Genomic DNA, 25,825 nt, shown 5'->3' with positions numbered 1-25,825 from the left:
TAATCTATTTCAGTATTTTTGTTTGAGCCGTGCTGTTTTTGTTGAGTTATGCTGCCCGAGCCATGTTTTTTCTGTTGAGGAATGCTGTTCTTAGTTATATATTAGTTACTACTTATTAGTTATGTTGTCTGAGCCATGTCTTATTTATATAATTAGTTAATTATATAGTAGTTTGTGATTGTAGGAATTTTAACTTTTAAATCTAGCAATCGTGCAACTAATTTGTCATGTGAGATGCTGTTTTTGAGTTATATACTATGTAACATGGGTACCTTAATTTTGGTGGAGTACCCGTACCAGTCGGGTGCGACACAGGTACAGTGTCGGGTGCGGGTCAGGTACGAGTCAACAGGTACCGGGTACAGTCAACGTACCCAGGTCCATATCTGTCCAAAAACAGACTTGGTCAATGTTGACCAAGTTAATTTTTGTCCAAAAGTTAGATTTTTTTTTTGTTTTCTTATTTCCTTTCAAAAGCCTTTCAAAAGCACAGAGCCTCGACAGAATTGGCTCTGTTTTGCTTTTCTCCACTGCTGTTTGTTGAAGAAGAATGACCTCCAACGACCTCCTGCGACATCCAACACTTCCGGCAACCACCGGCGACCTTCCTGCATCAACTATTTTTATTTTCATTGTTGTTCTTAGTAGTATTTTTGTTTTTCTTCTTTTACTGGTTTGTCATTTTTAATCTTTTTACTCTTAGAAAATCATATTGTCTGCCCTTTCTCTTTTACATTTATATGCAACTATGCTCCACAATGCTGAGCCGTTCAATATTTCTGTATTTGGTGCCTAAATCCTGCATTTTTTATAACTGAGCCATTCCAGTTTAGCATTTAGCATTTAGATTCTAGTTCCATAATGTTGAACTGTGTTTTGGGTGTGAAAGATTCGATTGATGTTCATATTTGACAGTCTAAAGGGCTGCTCGGTTGTCCATATGTTCAAAGTTTTTCATAGGTTTCTTAAACACACTGCTGCAAGAGTCGTTGATATATATTTTCTATGTTGTTTTTTTTTTATGTTGATATATATTCTTTATTTTGATAGATATTTTCTAATTATTACTTCTTGTTTATATATATATATATATATATATATATATATATATATATATATATACGGCTGTACCCTCGCACTCAAGTTTTCTGAAAATGGTCAGTACTCGTATCCACACCGGTGACATAGGTTATATATATATATATATATATAGCATCATGCACACCCACCCGCACCCGCATCGCACCACGCATTCAGGTTACTTAGATTCAAATGACCAGTTATATATTTTTTTTCTTTTAAAACCAATAGTTAAAAAAACTCGGGACAAGTTACAGAGTTGACCACCAAGTCAAGAGTCAAAAATGGATAAGCCGAGCCCTGAGTCACTGGATTTAACTCAAATACAAAAATGTCATTTCATATATTCAAGTACCTCTGGACCATATGAAATCTCAAGCGGAGACCCTGCAGGAATATATTCAGTTGCACGGACAAACAGGGTACGTGATAGGAAGTAAGTATGAACATTTGGCTGGCATGAATGATTGAATAAGCTCCCCTTTAGGTATACAGCTTGTCCCACTTTCACCTGGCAAAAGAATGACAAAGAACAACTTTTCAGTTTCAGACTATATTGTGCAGCAAAAAAAGTTCAGAAAGTATAAATTGTACAAATTTAAAAAAAAAAATCTTTTTTATTCCGAAGAGTGTAGATGATGCTTCTGAAAGCCATGGCGGTTCTACAGGCAGGTTGATTCTCAGATACTAGAAGCTCAAGATCAGTAACAACTTTATATGAGAAATTTTGACTTGGGAAAAGGAAACAAAAAATTAAATCCAAACCTTGAATCAGGTAAGTTGTTTATTGCATTGCTAGCCTAAGTTTAAAACTTGAAGCAAAGTTGCTCAAATGTTGCTGAAGTTGGGAAATTAGCCACATTTTTCTGAAGAATGATATATGCACATTAGGAGAAATGATAACCAACAAGGAGCACCACGGTAGAGCGACTTGGCTGAGACATTGCCCAAAGCTGAAAATGGCCCTCCTTCAGGCTTGAAGATATAAATCATGTTCTCTAAATTTGCATGGCTTGAGAGTAGACATGATGGACAGAGGACCCTGGCTGATTTTGTCCTTTACCGATCTTCAAATTTGTTACAAAATTTTCTCCAATGGGAAATTTACTGATGGACAAGGGCCTAGAGTGAATTCCTCCAATGGGAAATTATCCAAGGTCTTGACCGGTGTCAATCGATTTACCACAATTTGAGGACCACAAAAGTCCTTGTGTCAAGCCCCTTTATGCAAAGAGCTAGAGGCTTAATAAATATTAAATACCATGAACAAAAGTGGTAAAAAAAAGCAAACAACAAACAAGAATGGACCTACAGTATATCCTTTAACTCAGTGCTTGGCACTGTTTGCAGCGGAGAGTATGCACTTGAGGACTCAAGGTACAAGGAGATTCTTTTGCGGTTACACATATCTACAACTGCTGTAACCATATGTAATAAGATGTGAACATGCACATGTGTATCCCTTCCAGTTGCAACTGCAAATTTACCATCCACATAACATAAGTTGTGTTTTTTACAGATTTTCATTCCACTGGAATCAAATGATGTGATCCTGTATGATAATCAGGGGCAATAATTGAGTTTGGAAGATGTTATACCTGCTGTATGCACTGTTAAAGAGTATTTCTGAAATATTAGAAAGTTAGAGAGGATGTCTTTAAACATTTTCTTATAGTGGTTGGTGTTAGCGTATGGGGATCGGGTCTGTTCAGACCCGATCCATTCTCCTTATATCCACACGCCTAAAGTTACTAGGCGGTGGCTCTCTTGTAATTTTTTATCTTTTTATGTACAAATCTGTTGTACCCTATTAGGGTTATTCTTTTATTAAAAGATTAAGGAACGCAGGGCTAAGCTAAGCCGGCTGCTCCCTTTCCTCCATCGTCTTCTTTCATCCTCTCTTCTCAACATATCTGTTTTGCATACGGAGAGACAAGTACTTTGTGAAGATTCTTACATGGTATCAGAGCCAGGTTGCATCGTCCTCCGGTGAGTGATTTCAGTTTGATGTGATTAGCCCTAATCTGCCCTAAATTCTTTCTTTTCTGGCGTGATCATCCCTTTTTTCAGTTTCTGCCCTAAATCTTGCGTGATTTGCCCTAATTGATTTGCCCTAATCGTTGTGCCCTAATCTTCTCATCGTTTTGCCCTAATTTTTGTCGTTGCCCTAAATCAATTATGGATCAGCCGACCCCCTCTCTTCTATCTTCCAGCTTTCTCTCCCAACTTATTTCACAAAAGCTGAATCATAGTAACTATTTGACTTGGAAACGTCAAATAGTCCCTTTTATCAAAAGTCATAGACTCTACGGGCATATCGATGGGACCACTCCAGCACCTCCTATGTATATTGACCGTGAAGTGAAGAAAACCGTAGTGGGAGATCAAGCTGCTGGGGCTGCGGCTATGAGTGAAATCAGATTTGAATATGAAACCATTACTGAAAATAATCCTGAGTATGAAGCTTGGCTGGCTCACGACCAGTCTCTTGTTGCCTATATTACTTCTACTTTGTCAGAGGAAGTATTAGGAGGTATTGATGATGATTTAACAGCCCTAGAGTTGTGGTCTACCCTTGCCACCACGTATTCTCAAGTATCCCAAGCACGTTTTCTGCAGTTAAGAAGGCAATTTCAGGACATCAAGCGTGGGACGCGTACTGTTTTGGAATATTTGAATGAAATTAAAAGTGTAAGTGATCAACTTGCTGCCATTGGACATCCCGTCAGCGACAAGGACAAAGTGCAACAAGCCTTGAGTGGATTGGGAACAGATTTTGATATTTTTTGCACAGCCTTGGAAGTCCTACCTATTCTTCCATCTTTCGAAGATCTCAAGGCTAAGTTATTTCAACACGAAGCTAGTCGTGTTCAGCGACAGAATTTGATTCCTTCCAACAGTCATGTAGAAACACGAACCACAAGGAGAGAGCAGAGAAAGAACACACAATATACGTGGAAAACCTCAGAAAGAGGTGAAAAACCACGGGGAAGCTCTGACCTAGGGGCAAACCGCAACCCTAGGAGAGAGAAAATAATATTCACTTAACTCAACAATTACATGTAAGTGAAGAATATATAGGAGGGAGAGAAAGAGTGCCGCCTAGGGTACCGAGTCCGCCTCGGTATCCGTGCCCCATAGGGCCGGGTCCATATATGGACCCGGTTCCCAATACAATATATTCTAACACTCCCCCTCAAGCTTGGCATACATGTCAAACATGCCAAGCTTGCTAACATTTTTCTCAAATTGAGATGTACATAAAGACTTAGTTAAGACATCTGCAACTTGATCTTCAGACTTCATATAGGGCAGAATCAACTCCTTTGAATCTATGCGTTCCCGTATGAAGTGACGATCGATCTCCACATGTTTGGTCCTGTCGTGCATGACCGGATTGTTTGCCAAGTTAATCGCAGACTTGTTGTCACAATACATCCTCATCTTCTCTTCCATTTTAACCCCAATATCTGCTAAAAGAATTTTGAGCCATAACATCTCTGTAACCCCCATAGCAACCGCCCTGTATTCAGCCTCAGCACTGGACCTGGAACAAACTTCTTGACGTTTACTTCTCCATACCACAAGGTTACCTCCAAGAAATATGCAGTATCCTGTGGTAGACCTCCTAGTATCTGTGCATCCTGCCCAGTCGGCGTCAGAGTATCCTTCAATGCTTAGTTGATCTTGCCGAGTGTAGAGTAGTCCTTTCCCTGGGTCATTCTTTAAGTATCCCAATACTCTTTCAGCACTTTTCCAATGACAATCAGTAGGAGCATGCATAAACTGACTTAACACACCCACAGCATACGTAATATCTGGGCGAGTAAGAGTGAGATAAATAAGTTTACCAACCAGACGCTGATACCTCCCTTTTCCTTCCTCATCCAAGATAGTCCCAGTTTTGATACTTATCCTTGTGCCAGACTCCATTGGGGTAAGAAAGGGCCTGCATCCCAGTTTACCTGTCTCTTTTAGAAGATCCAACGTGTATTTTCTTTGGCTCATAACAAGCCCAGTCTCAGATCGCGCGATCTCAATCCCCAAGAAATACCTTAGTTTACCCAGATCTTTGAGATCGAATTCTGCAGCTAACGTTTCTTTCATCTTCCTTTTCTCCCCCTCGTCGTCGCCTGTGACAATCATATCATCAACATATACAAGTAAAAGGCTCACCAGACCATTTCTCTGCTTGATGAAGAGGGTGTGATCACCATTTCCCTGTTTATACCCATTAGTCTTCATTACAACCCTTAGTCTTTCAAACCAAGCTCTAGGGGATTGCTTGAGACCATACAAAGCTTTCTTGAGATAGCAACACTTCCCGTTCCGAGCATACCCAGGCGGCATGCTCATATAGACTTCTTCCTCAAGGTGACCATTCAAGAAGGCGTTCTTTACATCAAGTTGGTCCATTCTCCACTTCTTTTGCACTGCAAGAGCTAAGATGACCCTTACGGTCTTCAGTTTCGCCACGGGAGCAAACGTCTCAAGATAGTCAATCCCATATTTCTGGCTAAACCCTTTAGCAACAAGACGAGCTTTATAGCGTTCTACAGTGCCATCAGGTTTGTACTTCACATTAAACACCCACTTGGAGCCAACTAAGTGAGTTCCCTTGGGGATATCAACAACCTCCCACGTATTGTTCTTTTCCAGGGCGTCCATCTCTTCTGTCATGGCCTGTAGCCATTTACGATCCTTCCTTGCATCTTCCACTGACCTGGGAATAACAGCCATAGATAAAGAGGTAACAAAGCACTTGTAGTCTTTACTGAGTTTTGCATATGAAACAAATCTCTGAATAGGATGAGAAGTACATGACCTGGTGCCCTTGCGCAGAGCTATGGGAAGTTCTTCATTCATTGGACTTGGATCATCCGGGGAGGTCACAAGATTGGGAAGATTGGGATTGGTAACATCAACATCTTCCATCACATCCTTCTTCTTCCTGCTGTAAACCTGACCAAATAGGTGATCTCGAGACTGTTCTTCCACAGGGCCCCCCTCCATCTGACTGTCTCTGTCCTCACTGACAACGTTTTCCACACTTGGAGAACTCACCGTATAATCCAAGAAATCCATGAACTGAATCAACTGATGCGAAGAATACTCTTCCCTTCTGTCACCTAAACACTCCCCCTGAAGATGATTCGCAGGAAAGTATGCCTCATGTTCATGAAAGGTCATATCCCTGGAGACATATACTCTGGAAGTGCTAGGGTCAACACACCTGTATCCCTTCTGGGTGGAGGAATATCCCAAGAAGACTGCTTTGATGGACCGAGGATCAAGTTTCTTGAGAGTGGGACTATGATCATGGACAAAACAAACACACCCAAACACGCGAGGGGTGAGAGGCCAGGGATTCTGAGTGGGCCACAACACAGAATAAGGGGAATGACCATCCAACACACGAGTAGGCATACGGTTGATAAGGTGGGCACTCGTGAGAAGGGCGTCCCCCAGTACCTCTTAGGGACATGACGTTGAAACATAATTGTCCGGGTAACATTCAACAAATGACGGTTTTTTCTTTCAGCCACGCCATTCTGAGGAGGGGTGTAGCTACAGGATGTTTCATGAATAATACCCTTGCTTCGCAAGAAGTCATCAAGGGATTGGGAGACATATTCTCGGGCATTGTCAGTGCGGAAGGCTTGAACAGTGGTCTGGAATTGAGTTTCGACAAATGCCACAAAGTTTTTGACAATGTTGGGAACTTCACTACGTTCTTTCAACAGATACACGAACGTACACCGGGAGTAGTCATCAATAAGAGTCATAAAATAGTGAAAGCCACGACAAGTGGGTACTCCCGAAGGACCCCAAACATCAGAGTGAACCAAAGCAAAAGGACGGTTGGCTTTATTGAACGAAATAGGGTACGAGGCCCTAACATGCTTAGACAACTGACACACTTCACAGGCGAAGGTGTCCAAAGAAACAGAATGAAACATCCTAGGAAACAACTTTCTAAGCAACTGGAAGGGAAGATGACCAAGTCTCTCGTGCCAACGCATAATGACGGATCTGGCCTCCACGCCAGGCAACTGACCACTGGTGGCTGAAATCAAAGCAGAAGCAACTCGAACGGGCAGTCTGTAGAGCCCATCAATAGCCGAACCAATCCCAATCTTCTGCCCCGTCCCCAAGTCCTGCAGGAAACAACAATCAGCAGAGAAAATTAGATTACAGTTTAGCTCTTTGGTAATACTGCTGACAGATAACAAATTTACGGGAATATTGGGAACATGCAGGGCATTATGAAGACAATATTTGTTCAGTAGTGATAAACTCCCTTTTCCAGCCACAGAGATAGAAGAACCATCAGCCATAGACACACGCTGCTGCCCAGAGGTCAACTTGTACTCTTGAAACATCGTAGGGTCCCCTGTCATATGATGAGTAGCCCCACTGTCAACAATCCAATCACCGAGAGAAGAATTACCTTGATCACTAGTAGCAACCAGAGCCTGGGCTAACTTAGCACCCTCAGAAGTAGAAGCATCATCCTGGGTAGACAACCGACTAATGTAGGCTTGCAACTCTCTGAGTTGATCTGAGGAGAGCTTGGATTTGGCAACATTGGACGACCCCGGGCTAGGCTCTGGCACAGAAGAGGCTCGGCGATGAGGAGGAGGACGACCGCGGACGAGACGCTTCTCAGGATGAAGATCCCAACAAAAATCAACAGAATGACCCACTTTGTTGCAATGGCTGCATCGTCGAGTAGGACGCTGCCCCGTCCCAGAAGTATGGCTCACAAAGGCTGCTGGAGAACTCCCCTGATGGGAGTCAATATGCATAATCTGGCGCCGTTGCTCCTCAGACTCAATACGGGCATACACCTCTTCGATTCCAGGAATCTCATCACAGTTAAGAATCTGGCTTCGAATGGTTTCAAACTCATCACGCAGGCCTCCAAGGAAGATAAAGGTGCGGTCCATCCATTCCTTTTCCCAATACAGGGCATGATCTACACCACATTTCCAGTCATCATTCACATGATAGTCAAGTTCCTCCCATTTGGTCTTCAGGGCGGCATAGAAGGAGGCAACAGATAAATCTCCCTGTTTAAGAGCATATATGCTACGTTTGATTTGATAGGCACGTAAAACACGCTTCTTACGACCATACATACGGGCAAGAACAGTCCACATATCATACGCCGTCGATTTACGCAAGATCAAAGGCTGAATATCTGCGGAAACCGAACTAATAATCCATACTTTTACCTGACTATCCTCCAACGCCCAGGTCGGCCATTGCGAATCAGTTTTAGAAGGTGCAGGCTTCTCCCCAGTGATATAGTGCAGGCGACCACGACTAGTAATTCCGATTTCTAGGGCAGCAGACCACGAGAGATAGTTATCCTTATTCAGCCGAATGGAGGTGACATGAACAGGCAAGTTCTCACCCTTGGTATTGCTGCCCGTGTCGAGGGCATCATCAAGCTTGGGCATCGCTGCATCAGCCATCGCAATCCCCAAAGGTCACAACCGGCGGTAGAGAGGGCACAACCCACGGCGGCGGAAACAAGACACCCGGCGGCGGCGCAGCTAACCCAGGCGACGGCGGCAGGGCAGCACTGGGAACAGCAACGATAACCCAGGCGACGGCGGTGCTGGGAGCAGCGACGGCGGCCAGGCAGGGCAGCGCAGGGAACCACGGCGGCGGCGTTCCTGGTCGGCGGAAAAACGACGGCGGCGCTGGGAACGATGGACGGCGGCGGCGTTCCTGGACGGCGTCAGACGGCAAACAGCAACAACAGCGGCGCTGGGAACAGTGTCGGCGGCGGTGCTGGAAACGGCAACGGAGGCGGCACGTGAACGGTGGAAAAAACACTACTTGCACACCAACGATCTCACACGCGGTGGCTCTGATACCATGTAGAAACACGAACCACAAGGAGAGAGCAGAGAAAGAACACACAATATACGTGGAAAACCTCAGAAAGAGGTGAAAAACCACGGGGAAGCTCTGACCTAGGGGCAAACCGCAACCCTAGGAGAGAGAAAATAATATTCACTTAACTCAACAATTACATGTAAGTGAAGAATATATAGGAGGGAGAGAAAGAGTGCCGCCTAGGGTACCGAGTCCGCCTCGGTATCCGTGCCCCATAGGGCCGGGTCCATATATGGACCCGGTTCCCAATACAATATATTCTAACAAGTCACAATGTACTGATCACAGGGACACATGCATTGCAAGGGAATCGCACTCGTACTTGGATTCCTCAGGCAGGAATGGGAAGAGGGATTCTCCCAACACCACAGGGCATGAATACTACATCTGCCACATCTAGAAGGGTTCCGACTTGTTTCTATTGCAACAAGAGGGGGCATGTAAAGTCAGAATGTTGGCACAACCCGCAGAACAAAAATAATCAGATTAGACGTGAGAACAAGGCAGCAGCAGGGTCAGCTTCATCATCATCTGGATCTAATGTTTCAGCAGACGTACAACAACTCCTCATGACAGCCCTGTCTAAGCTTCATTTGAAACAAAACGAGCGAGGAGAATGGTATGTGGACTCTGGAGCAGCAGCCCATGTTACTGGTGATGCAGGTAATCTCTCTAGTGCTCTCCCTTATTTAGATAAAGGCTCAGTTGTCACGGGAGATGGTTCCCATCACACAATATCACACATTGGAAATGTACAAATTTCTATGGGCTCTTCTTCGATTCCATTAAAGAATGTTCTTGTTGTTCCAAGTGTCAAGAAAAATATTATTTCAGTGTCCAAGCTTATTGATGATACTCAATCCTCTGTTGAATTCACACCCTCTTCTGTTTATGTCAAGGATGCTCGAACCAAGAAGACATTCGCTGAGGGCACTCGCAAAGGAGATATGTATGTCCTTGAAGGAGCTCCACAGATGTCAAAATCTCACCCTTCCGATTCATGTTTTCCGAGTCATAGTGAAGTCAATGTCACAGAGTATAATAAACCATCCATTTGGCATGGTCGGTTAGCTCATTGTAGTCAATCTTTTGTTCGAAGTCTTGTTGCAGACGGGCTCTTAGATAAGTCTAGTCTGAGTTCTGTCAGTGAGTCCAGCATGTGCTCGAGTTGTCATATCTGTAAGAGCCATGCCCTTCCTTTTCAATTAATAAATAAAAGAGCTCCAAAGGTTTTTGACACCATATATTCTGATGTTTGGGGGCCTGCTCCAGTTCCTTCTTCTTCTGGGAGTAGATACTATGTCATTTTTGTTGACTCATATTCCCGATATACTTGGATCCATTTCATGAAACACAAATCAGAAGTTTTTCGCCTATTCACTCAATTTCATGCCTTAGTTCAAAATAAATATTCCAGTAATATTGTGCATTTTCAATGTGATGGTGGTGGTGAATTTATTTCTAATGAATTTACTGAGTACTTACTAGATAATGGGATCACTAGACAAATTTCATGTCCGCATACACCTCAGCAAAACGGAATTGCTGAAAGGAAACATAGGCATATTGTTGAAAGTGCACTTAGCATGATGCATGAAACAGACTTACCTATGACATTGTGGACCGAGGCTTTCCATACGGCTGTACATGTTATAAATCGATTGCCATTGGCTTTGCTTGATGGAAAATCACCATTTTTTCTTTTACACCAAGAGCAGCCACGTTATGAGGAGTTGCGTGTTTTTGGATGTGTGTGCTATGTGCATGTTGATGTTTCCTTGCGAAACAAATTTCAAGATCGTGCTGTTTTATGTAGATTTATAGGGTATGCTGAAAATTACAAGGGTTATAGGTGTTACAATCCTAAAACTGGGCGTGTACATATTTCACGGCATGTTGTATTTGATGAGAACAGGTTACAGGATCCCAAGGCTACTTCTGTGACACTCAAGGACAAAAATGAAGTTTATGATACTTGGCTTCATGCTGAAATCTTAAGACAAGGGGCAGCAATGTTGACTGAGCACAATGAGCAAGTTGTTAATGAGCCCGAGACATCTGTAAGTAGTTCCTTGAGCAGCACTACTTCCTTGGACAGCATGCCTTCATCTTCTCAGCCCAGTGAGCCACCTATGCATAATCGGTTCTCAGGCCTGGTGTATTCTAGGCGATCAGTTCCTACTGCAGTTCCACGCCAATCACAACGCGTGCGACATCCTATTGATAGATGGGTGAGCTATAACAGTTTTTCTTTGGATTTTCAGCTGTTTATGACAGAAGTCAGCAAAAAGGTGGAACCAACATCTTATCACAATGCGAGTAAGGAAAAATGTTGGGTTGAAGCTATGAATGAGGAAATGGCAGCTTTGCATGAATGTCAGACTTGGCAGATTGTCCCTCGTCCAGCTGATAAGAATGTTGTGGGATCCAAATGGGTTTATAAACTAAAATATAAACCAGATGGTAGCATTGATCGGTATAAAGCACGACTTGTGGCACGCGGTTTCACTCAGCAATATGGGGAAGATTATGATGAAACATTCAGTCCAGTCATCAAGATGGGAACAATCCGTGTCATTATTTCTCTTGCAGTCTCGTATGGATGGCCTCTCTATCAGTTAGATGTCAAAAATGCTTTTCTTCATGGAATTCTTAAGGAAGAGGTATACATGGAGCAACCTCCCGGCTACACTACTCATGATTCTCAAAAATGGGTTTGCAAATTACACAAGTCTCTATATGGGTTGAAGCAAGCTTCTAGGTCATGGTTTGATCGTTTTTCTCATCACATACAACAAATTGGTTTTCTCCGAAGCTCTCTCGATCACTCTTTGTTTATCTATCGCACTGGAGAAGCTATCACCTGGTTACTTATCTATGTTGATGATATTGTTATAACTGGGAATTCTTCTTCACATATATCTTATGTTAAATGTATGTTGAAGCAAGAGTTCAAGATGAAGGATCTGGGAGAATTACGATATTTTTTGGGTGTCGAACTTGACAGGACAAATGATAGTTTGACTCTTACACAGCACAAGTATACCCTTGATGTTTTGGATAGGGCAGGTATGACTAATTGCAAACCCATCACTACCCCCAGTGTTCTGAATACTAAATTGACTGCATCTGATGGAACTGCTGCATATTCCAATCCCACATTCTATCGCAGCATTGTTGGTATGTTACAATACCTTACCTTTACTCGCCCAGACATAGTATATGCTGTAAATCAGATTTCTCAGTTCATGCATGCACCCACTGAAGGACATATGGATGCTGCTAAGCGGATCCTACGGTATCTCAAAGCTACTCTTGGAGATGGACTAGTCTACACCAAATGTTCCAATGTTTCTCTTGGACATAGCATATATACATATACTGATGCCGACTGGGCAGGCGATCCCGATGACCGACGATCAGTTTCAGGTTTCTGTCTCTTTCTTGATTCTAATCTCATTTGTTGGAGCAGTAAGAAGCAGCATGCTGTTGCACGATCTAGCACTGAGGCAGAATATAGAGCAATGGCTGCAGGGACGGCTGAAGCGTCATGGTTACGTCATTTACTTGGAGAGCTCAATCTTCCTATTGTTCGGTCATCATTACTATGTGACAATCAAAGTGCGATAAAAATTGCTTTCAATCCCATTTTGCATAATCGCACCAAACATATAGAGATTGATCAACATTTCATTCGACAGAAGGTTGAAGAAGCCGAGATCTTGCCTACTTATATATCTACCAATGAACAGATAGCTGATCTTTTTACCAAAGGTCTCACAGGGCAGCATTTTTGGGATTTGAAGAACAAGTTGTGCATGATCAAATCTCATGCACAACTTGAGGGGAGCTGTTAGCGTATGGGGATCGGGTCTGTTCAGACCCGATCCATTCTCCTTATATCCACACGCCTAAAGTTACTAGGCGGTGGCTCTCTTGTAATTTTTTATCTTTTTATGTACAAATCTGTTGTACCCTATTAGGGTTATTCTTTTATTAAAAGATTAAGGAACGCAGGGCTAAGCTAAGCCGGCTGCTCCCTTTCCTCCATCGTCTTCTTTCATCCTCTCTTCTCAACATATCTGTTTTGCATACGGAGAGACAAGTACTTTGTGAAGATTCTTACAGTTGGACTGTTTTTGTAAAGTGTTTACAGCCAGCCCTAATCTCTTTTAAAAGAGACTAGGGTTACGTTAATGAATTAATCCTTTTGGCTCTCTCTCTCTCTCTCTCTCTCTCTCCTCCTTTCCTCGACATCTCTCTCGTCTCTCTCAATCTGCAACATGGTATCAGAGCCATAGATCTAGGACTGTGCTATCTAGGGTTTCACTTTCCTTCCTTCATCTCTCACCTCTTCCTCCAAGTTAGGGTTCACGCCTATATTTTTCTGTTGACTTCAAGAAAAGCAAGTAATCTGCTTGGTAAAAGGGGCTAATCACGTTTAACATGTAGAAACGTGATTAGCACCCTTGTGTTGCTGTTGTCGTGGAAGACATGGAGAAATGTTGATGAAGTTGCTGTTGTGGAAGAAGATTGTGGATCTGATCAGGATGTATCAGATCTGAGTTTCTGTTGCCGTGGAAGAATATCTATGTCGCTCAGATCTGCTTATCAGATCTGATTTTCTACTGCTGTGAAGAAAATCTATAAAATCATGCATCAGATCTGCCCTAAACAGATCTGATTTTCTGATTCCTTTTGCTGTTGTAGCAGCAGATCTGTGACAATATATATCAGATCTGCCCTTTTTTGCTGTTGTGTGTGAAGTCACATTGTTGTTTGAAGATGTAGTTTTGACGTGAGCAGCAATATCTGCAAATCGTGAATGTGAAATCAGTAAAGTGAGGCTTTGTGAGGTGTGGACTGCTACTAATCGTAAGTAAAAGATACTTCAGTTGATGTCGTTGATTTCTTTGTTGTGTGGACAGCAAGTTTTATGAAAAACTGTTGTGTTTAGGAGTAGCAGCAATCTTTTGTCGTTGGGTGAAGAAGTTTCAGTCATCGACTGAAACAGTTGGTTCCATGTCAGACACGGTAACCAATCACACATTTTTTCATCCTTAGTCAGATTCTCTACACCACAGCATGTTAGACTGACTGATGGCAAACTATCTCCTGTGTTGGGCAACGGTGATATCTATCTCCCACATTTAGGCACTATTACCCACGTGCTCTATGCTCCTCAGTTTCCTGTTAATTTGTTATCTGTTAAGCAGCTGGCTATTGACTTACAGTGTAGAGTCATTTTTTACCCTGGTTCATATTCTTTTCAGGACTTACCAACTGGGAAGGTAATTGGTGGCGGCCATGAACGTGAGGGTCTCTATTTCTTGCATGTCCCAGTAAATGTTGCTGCATCATCATTCTCGTCAAAGACTTCTCCTTTCTACTGGCATCTCAAACTGGGTCATCCATCAGTGCCCAAACTTCGTCGCATGTTTTCAGGTATTACTGCGTCAGAGTCCTTCTTATGTGATGTTTGCCAGTTAGGCAAACATACACGAAGCAATTTTCCTTCGAGTCAGAGTCCATCTAGTCAAAGTCCATTTGATCTCATTCATGTGGATGTGTGGGGTCCTAGTCGGGTTCCTTTTCACTCCCGTTTTCGGTATTATCTTCTTTTGGTTGATGATTTTACTAGAGTCAGTTGGGTATTCTAGTTACGGGAAAGATCGGAAGTCATATGTATTCTTCTAAAATTTGTCAAAGAAATAAAAGCTCAGTTTGGTTTCATTGTCAAAAATATTCGCACTGATAATGCTCTTGAGTTCAAATCCTGTGCTACTTCAATTTTATGTCAATCATGGAATTCGACCTCAATATACTTGTCCTCACACGTCCCAACAAAATGGTGTTGCCGAACGCAAACATCGACAACTCCTAAATGTAGCCCATACCCTCATGTTGCATTTGCACATGTTTGCTTATTTTTGGGGTGATGCGATTCTTACCGCATGCTATCTCATTAACAGATTACCCCCGTCAGCCATCCAATAACATATTCTCATTCAACTTTTATATCCAGATCGATCATTATTTCATATACCTCTCAAAGTATTTGGATGCACATGTTTTGCATACATCATAGGCCCAGACAAAAACAAACTTGCTGCCCAAGCCATCAAATGTGTATTCATTGGATACTCTGCCAATCAAAAAGGATATAAATGCATTGATCCCCAGACCAAGAAAGAGATTATCGGATGTTACATTCTTTGAGTCTCATCCTTATTTTTCTCCTTCAAGTTCTTCTCCGTCTGAGATGCCTGTACCTGTGTCTTTTCCTATTCCACCAGTGTCACTTGAGTGGATCCCTCCATCTCAATCTATGTCATGTGAACGTTTCCTTGATCCTCCATTAGTTTACACTCGTAGTCTCGGTCCCTCTCTCAACCGCCTACCAGCGTCTTCTCAAGAGGTAAGCTCCACTGATAAGACTGACTCAGGTTTAAATGATGACCACACTGCAGATGATCTCCCCATTGTTATCTAAGTGTGGATTTCGCCGATCCCAGTTTGATCACTCATTGTTTATCAAGCGAGGCTCATCAGGGATGGTGATATTGATTGTCTACGTGGATGATATTGTTCTTACCGGGGAAAATGATCAAGAGATAGCTCAAACAAATGAGTTTTTACAGCAACACTTTGTTACTAAAGACCTTGGACAACTCCGTTATTTTCTTGGTATTGAGATGGCTCGTAGTAATAAAGGAGTTGTAGTGTCTCAAAGGAAATATGTCTTTGATCTTCTGCAGGAAACAAGACTATTAGGGGCTAAACCTGCTACACTTCCCATGAATCCCCACATTCATATACATGATGATGACTCAGAGCCGTTTGACTCTAGATCTTACAGATCTCTGATAGGAAAACTGTTATATTTGACTGTCACTCGCCCCGACATTAGCTTTGCTGTGAATAAGTTAAGCCAGTTCATGGAAAAACCCCGGAAGGTCATTAGGATGCTGCTCTAATGATTGTCAGATACTTGAAATCAGCCCCAGGAAAGGAGTTATGGCTCAAAAAGGGAGAATGTATTGACATCGAAGCGTATAGTGATGCTGATTATGCAGGGTCTGTAGATGACAGGAAGTCTACTACAGGTTTTTGTGTCTTTGTGGGAGGTAATCTTATTTCTTGGAGGAGCAAGAAGTAGAATGTGGTGGCTTGTTCTAGTGTTGAGTCGGAATATAAAGCTATGGCTCAAACTGCGGCTAAAATGTCGTAGGTTAGATCACTACTTTTGAAGTTGGGTGTTTCAATGAATCTCCCAATGAAGATGTATTGTGACAACAAGACAGCTACATATATTGCTAACAATCTTGTCTTTCATGAGAGGACTAAACACATTGAAGTGGATTGCCACTATGTTCGAGACTTAGTTCAAGAAGGAATTGTTAGCACTATTCATGTCTCCTCAGAAGATCAGGCAGCTGATATCCTCACCAAGGCTCTTCTCATAGGTGATTTCCTGAGATGCTATAGCAAGTTGAGTATGATTGATATATATGCTCCAGCTTGAGGGGAAGTGTTAAAGAGTATTTCTGAAATATTAGAAAGTTAGAGAGGATGTCTTTAAACATTTTCTTATAGTTGTTGGACTGTTTTTGTAAAGTGTTTACAGCCAGCCCTAATCTCTTTTAAAAGAGACTAGGGTTACATTAATGAATTAATCCTTTTGGCTCTCTCTCTCTCTCTTGTTCTCTCCTTTCCTTGACATCTCTCTCGTCTCTCTCAATCTGCAACATGCACTTTCTCAGTCAAAGACGTAAATTTTTTGTTTTACTTCCATATGCTGTGATGGCCGCCTTTTTTCTTTCTTCCTCGCAGCCAACTGCCACTGTCCTCCTTTCCCTTTTTTTCTTCTTCTTTCCTTCTTCCCTCCTTTCTTCTTTCCTCTTGTTCTTTTCTTCAACTTTATCATTTCTTCCCTTTTACATTTTCATTTTTTCTTTTTCCCTTCTTTTTTTTCCATTTGTGGCATGTGCAGCATGTTGAGTTAAGATTGACTCAGGCGATCCTCCCATTTTTCTGATACTCCATTACAAACCTTGCTTTCTCAGGTCCTTCTAACTAGTGTGCTTTTTCATCAATGATTTTAGTCAAGGCTAGTTGACATTTTTTCTTTGAACCATGAACAAGTAACCACAATCCTCTAGTGCTAATGAAATGTTTCATGGTCCTAATCCATTGAACGTAGTTTGTTCCAGAGAATTTTACGAAAAGGAATCGAGAAAAATGTCATCCATGATAAATACCTTTAGATGGCCACAACTCAGTACTTTTTAAATCAATACATCTTCAATCAGCAACTCAAGGAATCCTGATCATCTCAGCAATGATCCTAGCAGCTAAAATGATAGTCACCAACGCACACAACTGAGTAGTTCTAACCATCAACACAGAAACAATCTTCCAAGATGCGAAGAGCTTGAAAAAGTATAGGCTATCAGATTAAGAGCCAAACCAAGGTTCTGATGCCAACTGAATCAGTTTAAACACCAACCACATTTGGTTGCACACCTTAGTGAAGAAGAGGCCACATTATTGGATCAACAGAATCTGTATTAGTCTAAGAGGAAAAGTAGTATACATGTGACGCCTTTCCATATAAGCCCCTTAGAACAAAAACACAGCAATGAAATGAAATGAAATGAAAAAAAAAAAAAGAAATAAACCACTTTCTTCTCGACAAGGATATTCTGTCTTTCTTACACCTTCAAACCATCTCTCACGTGTCCACTATAATCTACAAGATGGTTTATAAGTCCAAACAGTGTTTGTGTCATCTCAAAAGTCCGTAGAAAAAGTTTCTCTTGTAAAAAAGCCTCCATCTTGACATAATACTACAGACATTCCCATGGAGCTAAACCAAATTACTTCAGAATTACTGGTTATGGGTATGCACCTAATTAGTTGTTACCATATTGGCCTTTCTAATGACCTTTATTATTGATCCCATGTTAATTAAGTCATTTACTTAATGGTCAAAAATTTCCATTTGTCTTTCCATTCATGCCATTTCACCTTATTTACACAACATTGTTATATTATCTTCAGACTACAGTTAGAATTAACGTCATGACAATGTTTTGGATTTGTGAATTGCCATTATATCAATACATATATTCAAAGTGATCACACCTTTAACAGAATATCTTTTGTGAAATTTTGTCGATGAAATAAACCAAAAGTCATTCCAAAGCAAGCAGAGTGTCTAATGAACTAGAGCTAAGTGCTTGCACCTACCAAAGCAAATTGAAGACAATAGTTGAAGGTGGCATCAAGTACAAAAATGATGATAATCCATTAAAAGATTGCATGATTATCTTATACATTACTAGTCATGAATGCAATCATGAGAATCAAAATCACACTCACAAACCTGTTCTACACGAGTAAGGCTTTCTGCACTTGCTACATGTTTAGTCAAGCAGTTTGACAAGCTACTTGTACCTGAAGAATTAATGTGAACAATTGCCATAGAATTCACATTGATTTGAGCCATCAGAATAACCAGCTGCAAATAGACCAAAAGGCTCAAGGTCAAACTGGAATAATGAGCAGAAAATGTTCACTAAATACCTAACATACAGTTCAAAATCAGAATCATAAGTTTAAAAGATGACGTATTGATAATACTGTTAAAAGGCAACATACTTTTGGTTATGGGTGGTCATACGTGATTTGTATAATGTATGTATACCTTCTTGATATCTTGTCTTAATCCTAATCTCTATTTAAAGTATGATTAGGAGTCTAATGAAATTTAATGGTTCTCCCTCTCTTTTCCTCCCTCTTCTACCTCTCTCCCTCTAATTCTCGTTCTCTTTCCTTTCTCTCTTCTTTCTTCTATGTTCTTCTTCCTTCTCACCTCCTTCAAGTTCTCACATTTTATTGACTTCTCCAACCTTAATATAAGTTGCAACATGGTATCAGAGCAGGATCCTTGTCTGGGTTGAATCTGCTGCAGATTGTAGATGGAGAAATTATAATCAGTTCTTTGTTGTGTATGTGGTAGACAGTTGTGTATGTGGTGGACAGGTAAACAGATAACAGAAAAAATTGGATGTCAACAGATCTGACATCAGTTTAGGATCAGATTTTAAACCTGGTTTGTGGCCATGGTCTGCTTTTGATTTTGTCAGATTTTGATCCAGGTTCAATGCATATTGGTGATCATCTCTTTAAACTGTGTGTGCTTTGGAAGTCTGCATTATTTGCCTCAAACCTATGCTGCTCACAAATTGTTTGTTGATTTTTCTGTGCCAATGTTGTTCATCTTTCTTTGTTGCTGCTTTAAAGCGCTTATACTGTCTGTAGAAAGAAAAGAAGAAGAAAATCTTAACATGGAAAACCCTCAATGCGAGGAAAAAACCAGGATTGAGAGGTCTGATGCCCACTAGCAACTAGACACTCTCTCACTACAAATTTCATTCACTCACAGAAATTAGGGTTTACAAGGATATAAGAAGTGCATTAACAAGGGCACACTGGACCGGGTCTAGACTCAAACCCGAATGGTAAAACACTTCAACACTCCCTCAAGTTGGGCATACATATCAAACATGCCCAACTTGGATACATTTTTCTCAAACAAAGTAGAAGGTAGAACTTTAGTCAGAACGTCAGCGGTTTGGTCTTCAGACTTCATGTATGGTAAGATTAATTCTTTAGCATCTTCTCTCACGGATGAAGTGACAATCAATCTCAACATGCTTTGTTTTGTCATGTAGCACAGGATTGTTGGCTAAGTTGATTGCAGACTTGTTATCACAGTACATCTCCATTGATCCTTCAGTTTCTATTCCAATATCAGTCAGCAATATTTTCAGCCACAGTAATTATGGCACTCCCGTAGCAATAGCTTTATACTCAGCCTCTGCACTAGAGCAGGAACACACATCTTGCCTCTTGCACTTCCAGACAACAAGATTTCCTCCTAAGTAGATACAGTACCCTGAGGTAAACCTTCTAGTATCGACACATCTTGCCCAGTCTGCATCAGAATACCCTTCGATCTCAACATGCCCTTGTTTTACATATAAGTGCCCTTTGCCAAGATTCTTCTTCAAGTAACACAATATTCTGTCCACAGCCTTCAAGTGTGCATCTGTAGGGGCATGCATGAATTGACTCATCACATTCACAGCAAAGGTGATATCAGGTCTAGTGAGAGTAATATAGATTAACTTCCCAACTAGACGTTGATACCTCCCCTTGGCCTCTTCGCTTAGAGGTTCTTCATCCCTAATACTGAGCTTGTGTCCAGCATCCAGAAGAGTAAAAGCAGGTCTACACCCCAATTTTCCTGTCTCCTTCAGTAAATCCAAGGTATACTTCTTTTGGTTCAGCACAAGGGTCATACCCGATCGAGCAATTTCAATACCGAGAAAATATCTTAGTTTGCCAAGGTCTTTGAGGTCAAATTCTACAGCCAGTAAACCCTTTAATCTTGTTATCCCATCTTCATCATCGCCTGTAACAATCATATCATCAACATAGACTAACAAAAGAGTAACTTTACCTTCCTTCCTCTTCACAAATAGAGTATGATCTTAATTTCCTTGATTGTAGCCATGTTGTCTCATTGTAAGTCTAAGACGTTCAAACCATGCTCGGGGAGATTGCTTGAGCCCCTATAAAGCTTTCTTCAGTTTGCAGCATTTTCCTAGTTCCTCATATTATGGGGGCATACACATATACACCTCTTCTTCAAGATCTCCGTTGAGAAAAGCATTCTTGACGTCAAGTTGGTACATCTTCCACTCCTTTATTACTGCTAGGGAAATGATAACTCTAACAGTCTTCATCTTTGCAACAGGAGCAAAAGTCTCCAAATAATCAATCCCATATTTCTAACTAAACCCCTTGGCAACAAGGCGAGCTTTGTACCTCTCAACACTCCCATCAGGTTTGTACTTAATGGTGTAGACCCACTTAGATCCAACCAGATGAGCCGCTTCAGGAATCCTAACCACTTCCCATGTCTTGTTTCTGCTCAAGGCTTCCATCTCTTCTTGCATAGCATGAGCCCACCTGGAATCACTCTGGGCCTCAATAACTTTTCTGAGAATCACAGCCAAAGAAAGAGAAGATATAAAGCATTTGTAGTCTTTGCTCAGTCTAGAATATGAAACAATGTTACCAATAGGATGTTGAGTACATGACCTGACACCCTTTCTCAGGGTAATGGGAAGCTCTTCATTTCCAGTAGTAGTCTGAATGTCTTCTTCAACTGGTTTCTCCCGAGCACGACTTGGGTCATCCAGAGAATGAGTAGAAATGGGATTGGAAGAAGCATTCTCACCATCTGTCACCTCATTAGTACACACTCTTCGCCTAGAGTAAACTCGCCCAAAAAGGTGACTACGTTCCTCCTCAGTCCCAGTAGTGCCCCCCTTCATCAACTGCTTCACTCTCCTCTCCTTGACTCTCCTTCCACCTATATTCCAGAAACTCTGTGAACTGAATCTCTTGACTTGGAGAATACTCTTCCCTTGACATAGACTTCTCCTCTTGAAGAGGATTCTCACCAAAATAAGAGACATGTTTCAAGAAGGTGACAACTTTGGTAACATGAACACGACCAGTTGAAGGATCAAGACACTTATATCCCTTAATCAACCTTGGATCGAGTTTTCTGACATTAGGACTATGGTCATGAATGAAGCGAACACACCCAAAGACACGAGGTGGGAGGAGAAAGGGTTGACGACTCCCTGAAAGCATAGAATAGGGCGTTCGCCCATTTAGCACACGACTAGGCATACGATTAATCAGATATGCACTAGTGAGAACAGCATCACCCCAATAATGTTTTGGAAGATTCCTTTGAAATAAGAGGGCCCTGGTGACATTAAGTAATAGACGATTTTTTCTCTCAGCTACCCCATTTTGAGGAGGGGTATATGTTAAAATATAAATCCTTCACCAGCACGTTGAAGAGGAGTCTCTTAGGATTGCACCTCCTTGTAGAATATGTTATAGTTAATATCCTTGTAATATGTGAAGTCTCTTAGGTTTCTATGATGTAATTAATGTCCTTGGAGCTTGTGAAATCTCCTAGGATTCTACGATTGGAGACTCTTAGAATTCTGAAAATGAGATTATAAATAGAGGCCGTGCAAAACATTTTGGCTACGGCTTCTTCTCCTCAGTTTCTTCTTGTTTTCATTCTCTCTCTCTCTCTCTCTCTCTCTCTCTCTCTCTCTCTCTCTCTCTCTCTCTCTATCTTCCTGCGTGAGTGTTGTTTTCGGGTTACAGATATTGGTGCTACATTTCTATCATGGTATCAGAGCGCCAGGTTACGTTATCTCTACCAAACAAAATGCCCAAACAGGTCTGATCTGGTTAGAACTCTTTTCTCATCTTGTCTCTATCCTGAATTTACTTTTCTCTTGCGCAATTCTTGTTCCTTTTTCTTCTTGCTTACCAAGGACACATCTTGTTATATCGTGTCTTCTTTCCCTCTCATCTTCTACCTATATATCATTCCTTTCTGCTGTCATGGAAAACCTTTCGCATTTTGGCATGTCCTCAAGTTTTCTTCCTCACCTTATTACCGAAAAACTCAACCATGAGAATTATCTGATCTGGAAAAGGCAAATCATGCCTTTCATAAGAAGTCAAGGCCTCTTTGGACATCTCGATGGTTCAACAAAGGCTCTACCAATATCCGTCTTACAGGAAATAAAAAATGAGGCAGGAGAAGTTATTGATGTTCATGAAGACAACAATCCTGAACATGCTATGTGGATGAGACGTGATCAAAGTCTGGTTGCGTATATTTTGTCAACTTTATCTCAACAAGTGTTACTTTCAGTTTCTGATGATTGTACTGCAGAAGAATTATGGGAAACCCTTGCTGATACCTTTTCCCAAATATCAGAAGCTCGAATTATGTACTTAAAGAAAGAATTTCAGAATTTGAGCAAAGGTTCAACGTCTATCATGGATTATTTGGGGCGTATTAAGGCCGTCGCAGACCAACTTGCTGCCTCAGGGAATAACATTTCTGATAAGGAAAAGGTGCAGCAAACCTTGAATGGACTTGGGCATGATTATCATGCTTTTATTACAGCTCTTGAGGTCCTTCCTGTTCTGCCTTCCTTCAACGAACTACAAGGTAAACTTCTCCAACATGAAATGAATATGAAAAGAGTCATTGAAAGGACTGATCAAGGGAACTCCCAAAATGTGTTGGCTATGAATGTAAAGTTTGGTAAGAGCCATGGGAACTCCAACCATGGTGGTCGTGGCATTCTACCAACACCACATAACCAAGGTATGTCTCCTTTGGATACTTCAAGAAAAATACCAATTTGTTTTCAGTGCAACAAGAAAGGACACATGAAGGCACAATGTTGGTTTAATCCTCAAAATAAAAACAAAGGGGTAAGACATGATTATAAACAAGGAGGACAAAGTTCTAAATCCACCGCTGAAGATATGCAACAGCTATTGATGGCCGCATTCTCAAAGATGACTACTATAAAGCAAAATGAGCAGGGAGAATGGTTCTTGGATTCAGGTGCAGCTACCCATGTGACAGGAAATGCAGGTAAATTGACTAACTTATCCCCTCATTACGGTAGAAGTTGCATTATAACAGGTGATGGAAAATCTCATCCTATTACACATATTGGAAATGCACATATTCCATTGTCATCCTCGTCTCTATCACTGTCTAATGTTGTTCTTGCTCCCAATATCAAAAAGAACATCATATCCATTTCTAAACTCATTGATGATACAAGCTCTTCTGTTGAATTCACACCTTCTTCTGTCTATGTCAAGGACCTCCAAACGAAGAAAATGTTCGCTAGAGGGGAGCGTCAAGGGAATATGTACGTCCTCAAGGAATGTCTACCCAAGGATTCATCCACTTTTGATATAGGATTGAAGACATTTTCTCTTTCTCATAATGCGTCATCAGTGCCAAGTTCTTGCCATTTTCAATCAAAAGTAAGGGGCCCTAACCAATTTTTGGAGTCTGATTTGTGGCATAGTCGGCTAGGACACTGTGGTCGACATTTCATTGAAAAACTTGTCACAGATAGTCTCATTCCAAGATCAAGTTTACCTCTTACTTCAAGTGTCAAAAAATGTTCAAGTTGTGGACTTTGTAAGAGTCATGTTTTACCTTTCCATAATATAAATCAAAGGGCTTCCAAACCTTTTGAAACTATTTTTTCTGATGTATGGGGGCCAGCCCCTATTGATTCCATGTCTGGGTCAAGATATTATGTCTTATTCATTGACTCTTACTCACGTTTCACCTGGATTTACTTCATGAAACACAAATCAGAAGTACCTCACATATTTCGAAACTTCTATGCCATGATTCAAACTAAATTTTCATCCAATGTGGTGCATTTTCAATGTGATGGAGGGGAAGAATATTCCTCGCTTGATTTTATTGAATTTCTACGTGAAAAAGGGATAACTAGACAAATTTCCTGCCCTTACACACCACAACAAAATGGTGTAGTTGAGCGAAAACATCGACATATAGTTGAAAGCGCCATGAGCATGATGCATGATACTAATGTGCCCATTTCCTTGTGGACTGAAGCCTTCCATACTGCTGTATACATAATAAATTGTTTGCCTATGACACTCTTGATGTCTAAATCGCCATATTTTACACTCTTAGGCAAACAACCTGATTACAAGAACTTGAAGGTTTTTGGTTGTGTATGCTATGTTCACGTTGATGCTGCCTTGAGGAACAAGTTTCAAGACAAAGCTATTCAATGTAGATTCGTTGGATATGCTGATGAATATAAAGGTTTTCGATGCTATGATCCAACAACTAAACGTATCAAAACTTCAAGAAATGTCATTTTTGATGAACATAGTTTTGATAATACAAATGAAATGCCTATGACCATTGAATCTTATGATCCCTGGACCAGTACACAGTTATTCAATGCAGATCCTGTTATAGAAAATGATGTGCCTCAAAGTGAAGATTCAGAGAGAGCAATACAACCGTCGGATATGGCTCAAAGTGAAAATCAAGAAGATCCAACACAGACATTAAGTCATCACGAAAACAATAATGAACAGAGCAACGATGCACATCGGTATTCGGGTCTTATCTACAGTCGACGACTAAGGGACAGAGATGCTCACAGTGAAGAAGACAACATGCCCCACCTTAGAAGATCCCAACGCATTCGTCATCCCATTCACAGGTGGGTTAGCTATGATTCTTTATCACTTGATTTTCAGTTATTCATGGCAAAAGTTGGCAAGAAGGAAGAACCTACTTCATTTGATGAAGCATCAAAATCACATCATTGGAGAAAGGCTATGAAAGAAGAAATGGATGCCTTGCATGAATGTGGAACATGGGAGATCGTTCTGAGGCCACACGAAAAGAACGTAGTGGGCTCCAAATGGGTATACAAAATTAAATACAAACCTGACGGCAGCATAGAAAGACACAAAGCAAGGTTAGTAGCAAAAGGGTTTACACAACAATATGGAGAAGATTATGATGAGACATTCAGCCCTGTGATCAAAATGGGAACAATTCGCGTGATTATATCATTGGCAGTTGAATATGGATGGAGACTACATCAAATGGACGTGAAGAATGCTTTTCTTCATGGTGATTTAAGGGAGGAAGTATATATGGAACAACCTCCAGGATACACGAAAAGAGACTCTCATGCATGGGTTTGCAAACTAAGAAAATCTATTTATGGACTTAAACAGGCCTCACGTTCGTGGTTTGACAGTTTCTCTTGCAAGATTCAAGAATGTGGTTTTCGGAGATGTCCTCTAGATCACTCTCTTTTCATTTATCGAAAGGAAAACA

General features: G+C 41.2%; 1 protein-coding gene across 2 annotated transcripts in view; it reads right to left on the bottom strand.

Moving 5' to 3' along the window:
• The window catches only part of LOC116265681 (uncharacterized), a 79,637-nt gene that overhangs the window by 24,008 nt on the left and 29,804 nt on the right, over positions 1 to 25,825 (bottom strand). For both annotated transcript variants that reach the window (XM_031646474.1, XM_031646475.2), the window contains 2 exons: positions 18,380 to 18,514; positions 1,436 to 1,591 (listed from right to left, as the gene is read on the bottom strand). In XM_031646474.1, the coding sequence (XP_031502334.1) occupies positions 1,436 to 1,591; positions 18,380 to 18,514 (291 nt within the window). The remainder of the gene's footprint in view (positions 1 to 1,435; positions 1,592 to 18,379; positions 18,515 to 25,825) is intronic.

Source organism: Nymphaea colorata, chromosome 12 (assembly GCF_008831285.2).
Source record: "Nymphaea colorata isolate Beijing-Zhang1983 chromosome 12, ASM883128v2, whole genome shotgun sequence".
NCBI classification, from domain to species: domain Eukaryota; kingdom Viridiplantae; phylum Streptophyta; class Magnoliopsida; order Nymphaeales; family Nymphaeaceae; genus Nymphaea; species Nymphaea colorata.
Note: the sequence above shows the minus strand (reverse complement) of the source record. Positions and strands in the feature narration are given on the sequence as shown.